The following is a 4,121-nucleotide window of genomic DNA, read 5'->3' on the forward strand; positions in this document are numbered from 1 at the left end:
CATTGTTAACAGGGTTATGATTGTACAAAATGTAATTGTTGAAGCAGCAACTGTGAAAGAGTGGACTAAGGGAAAGGCATCGCTGGACTGGAGTCGAGTAATCGAATGTGAAGTACCTTAAAAGATTTGTTACACTGATACCTTGTGAGGCTCAGAACAAGGGAATAATATTCTCTCAGTTAAATTTTATCAGACACCAGAAAGGGTGAGGCTGAGATGACTTTTGGAGAACCTGAGCAGATCAGAGGAATACTTGCAGCAGACCAGAATGGCTGGTACCTGAGTAACCTCACCCTGAGGACTTTTTGACATACTGAAGGACTAATTGTTAATGACTGTTTTGGACTGGTAAAATGATTGAGAGGGGGAAGTTATTCTCCAAGTATGAAAGAACTGTGGCTAGAAAAGCCAGAGGATGGCTTGCAGTACAGTGGATTGCTTTTCTATGGCCTTTCTAGCTATAGTCTTGTAACTCCCACCAAATGATTGGGTGGGACTATGCAAATTAGATGTTTATGGTCCACCATGGGGATTGGACAACTTGATAATAAAGTAAATAAGGTGCATGGCACCCTTGTGAGGGTGGGACCATGCAAATAAGGTGTATGGAACCCCAATGAGGGAATTCGTTAGTTTTGCCATAAAAGAGAGCCAATCCCAGAGCAGAGAAGGGACCATAATACCACCAAGAAGAAGAGACGAGAGCAGAGTGTGTCCTTTGGACCTGGGTTCCCTGTGCTAAGAACTTCCTAGACCCAAGGGACAGAGAGAGAGAGAGTTATAATGCCAGAGACAGCAAGAGATGGTGAGAAGCAATGGCAGAGAAACAGCGGCAGTTGAACCTGGAGACCGGCATGAGACGGTGCAATAGGCTTCCTGGCCTGGGGAACAAGGTGGTTACAGTGGCATTACTGACATAAAAAACAAGAAAGCTGAGTGCTTTCTGGCAGGAGGCTTCCTGGCAGAATGGGGTGCCTCTGGGCACTTGTTGTCAGTGCTAGGCTTGCTGATCCACAGAGCTAGAGAACTAAGTGCCTTCAGACTAATGCTTCCTGGCAGAGTAGGGTGTTTCTGGGCACTTATCGGTGGATCTAAAGAGCTCTGTAACTCTTGCCTAACCAGGGCAGAGGCCAGGCCAGCCCAGGAGGCCCAAGGGGCACTGCGGCCAAGGGCCAAGAGGCCAAGGGCTGAGAGGCCAAAGGTCAGGGTGAAGCCTGCCTGTGGGCACAGATGAGAAGCTGTCCTGACAGAAAAACTGTATCCAGACTCGTTCCTGATCCTGAATTGTAACCTATTACTTCCCTAATAAGCCCCATAATCATGAGTATTGTTTGTGAGTTCTGTGTGGCCATTGCAACAAATTATCAGACCCAGGAGAAAATTAGAGAATGTCCTGGGAGGGACAGTTGGTGTCAGAATTGGTACAAAAGTTGGAGAGAGGAGGTATGTCTGACCTCCCCCTCATAGGAATCAGCCTTGGACTGTTGATGCTGATAATGATTCTCTTTCCCTCCCCATGTGAAATTAGATGAGGAGGTCTGACACTGCCACCATGCCATTTTTACACAGGCAATTCTCTAAAGAGATTGCAAAGACAGGAATCTGACTCCTTATATAGCCAAGCGGATGCAACTCATTTCTTACGTGTTCTCGAGATAAACAATAACTAGTTCTAAAGTAAGAGGACATGAGAGCACCATCTATCACATATAGTTTATCCTATATTCACCTGGTATTTGGAGTAGCCACCTGTGCTTGCTAATTGCCTTTATTCAAAGGAAAATTAAACCTCCCATCTCTTAGTTACGGGAGATAGTTTTGCAATTTGGAGCAAGTTAGACTTGCAAATGGAGAAGTTAGGCTCCTCATGCTGCCCAGAAACTGAGAGATAGAGGAGCCATCTTCCTTGATTACTTTTCAAAGAGATGACTCCCAGATACCTGAGGAAACAGTCCTGACTTAAAAAACTGGCAAGAGGCTTATTTAGCCTTTTACAAAGACTTGTATACATTTCAAAAGAGGCAGACAAAGAATTCACAATCATAAGTTTTCTAAAGTGAACGGTCTATGAAAAGCAAGAAGGGAGTCTGTTTCCTTTTCACAAGAATTTTTTGTTTTCCACTTCAATTTGTATTTACCCTTACAGCAGAAGGAAAATATTTGAATTTGTATTTTTATTTTAATTCTAAGAAACATTTTTCAAAAAGTTTTACCAATATTTACTATATTGATTTACAGTGGTTTATATATAGTGTATAAGTACCTAGTCGTATACAAAGAAGTATGCTTAACCACTGTATTGTTAGGTGCCCAATTAAAAAAAAAAAAGGAAAACACTGGTCTAGACCTTGTGTCTATATCCCGAAAAGTGTGCTCATATAGGAGATACAATTCCCTCTATAGTATGTAATTTCTGCTGCAATCTTCACAGGACAAAAGGAAATGACCTCAGAAGCCAGAAATCTGTCCCACACTGTGACTGAGTTCATCCTCTTGGGCTTCCCTTGCCACTGGGAAATACAACTCTTCCTCTTTTCCATATTTTTTGTGACGTACATACTGACTCTCCTTGGAAACATGGCCATCTTGTGTGCAGTGCGCTGGGATCACCAGCTCCACACTCCCATGTACATCCTGCTGGCCAACTTCTCCTTCCTGGAGATCTGCTATGTCACCTCTGATGTGCCCAACATGCTGGTCAACTTCCTCTTCAAGACCAAAACCATCTCCTTCACTCAGCGCCTCCTGCAGTTATACTTCTTCTTCTCTTTGGACACAACAGAATGCTTATTTCTCTCTGTAATGGCCTATGACCCTTTCCTGGCAATCTGTCACCCCCTGCACTACCTCACAGTCATGACTACTAAGTTCTGTAGCAGCCTGGTCATCTTTTGCTGGGTGTATGGTTTCCTCTGGTTCCTGATCCCAGTGGTACTTGTTACTCAGCTACCATTTTGTGACCCAAATGTTATTGATGGCTTTCTGTGTGACCTAGGTCCTCTGCTGGACCTGGCTTCAGCCTGTATCCCAATCCCAGGGACTGTTCTCATATGTGGCACCATGAGCTCCCTTCTCATCTTTGCCACTTTTTTCTACATTAGTGGCTCATACACCCTAGTGCTCAGGGCTGTGATGCAGGTGCCCTCAGCTGCTGGCCGGAAGAAGGCCTTCTCCACCTGCTCCTCACATCTGGCTGTGGTGTTTCTATTCTATGGATCTGTCATGATAACATATGTGAGCCCAGGGTCAGGACAAGCACAGAGCATGCAGAAGTTCACTACTTTGTTCTACTCAGTTTTGACCCCACTTTTCAACTCCGTGATTTACAGCCTCCGGAATAAAGAGATGAAAGATGGCTTGAAGAAAGTGCTAAGAGGTTCCTAAAAATGGTTTGTGATGTTAGTGAGTCATTCCCACATGACTTCTACTATGAACCTCCTGTCAGTGAAAAGCCAAGAATCTAGCAAGTGATGTGTACATATGGAAATAGGCAGACTCTAATATAACCAGTCAAGTTGCTTTTGAGTTGATTCCAATTCATGACGAGCCCATGTGTGTCAGAGTAGAACTGTACTCCATAGGGTTTTCAGTGGTTGTGATCTTTTGGAGTAGATCACCAAGCCTTCCTTCCAAGGTGACTCTGGGTAGATTCAAACCATCAACCTTCTGGTTTGTAGCCAAGCACTTAATCGTTCATGCCACCCAGGGATTCCAGCTGTAAAATATGACTCTTTAAATTCCCTAGGCCTCTCTGCACAAGTTCTGTGATTTGAACTACTTGTAATCAATAAACAATATATGGAAGATGTCTTAGTCATCTAGTGCTGCTCTAACAGAAATATAACAAGTGGCTTTAACAAAGAGAAGTTTATTCTCTCACAGTCCAGTAGGCTACAAGTTCAAATTCAGGGCATCAGCTCCAGGAGAAGGCTTTCTCTAGGCTCTGGATGAAGTTCCTTGTGATGCATCAGTCTTCCTTTGGTCTGGAAGCATCTCAGCGCAGGAACCTCAGGTCCAAAGGATACGCTCTGCTCCTGGCACTGCTTTCTTGGTGGTATGAGGTTCCCATGTGTCTCTGCTCACTTCTCTCTTTTATATCTCAAAAGAGACTAGATTAAGAC

General features: G+C 44.0%; 1 protein-coding gene across 1 annotated transcript; it reads left to right on the forward strand.

Annotated features, from left to right (window-relative positions):
* The first annotated feature begins 2,562 nt into the window (after positions 1-2,562).
* Positions 2,563-3,470, forward strand: LOC101346453 (olfactory receptor 11H6-like). The gene has a single exon (XM_004390020.2). The coding sequence runs from the start codon at positions 2,578-2,580 to the stop codon at positions 3,382-3,384; it is 807 nt and encodes a 268-aa protein (XP_004390077.2). The 5' UTR covers positions 2,563-2,577; the 3' UTR covers positions 3,385-3,470.
* Positions 3,471-4,121: the final 651 nt, after the last annotated feature.

This window comes from Trichechus manatus, unplaced genomic scaffold (genome assembly GCF_000243295.1).
Source record: "Trichechus manatus latirostris isolate Lorelei unplaced genomic scaffold, TriManLat1.0 scaffold00273, whole genome shotgun sequence".
Lineage (NCBI taxonomy): Eukaryota > Metazoa > Chordata > Mammalia > Sirenia > Trichechidae > Trichechus > Trichechus manatus.

Excerpts from the sequence above, each read along its gene's own strand:
- LOC101346453 (XM_004390020.2), top strand. The coding sequence starts at position 2,578 with ATGGCCATCTTGTGTGCAGTGCGCTGGGATCACCAGCTCCACACTCCC.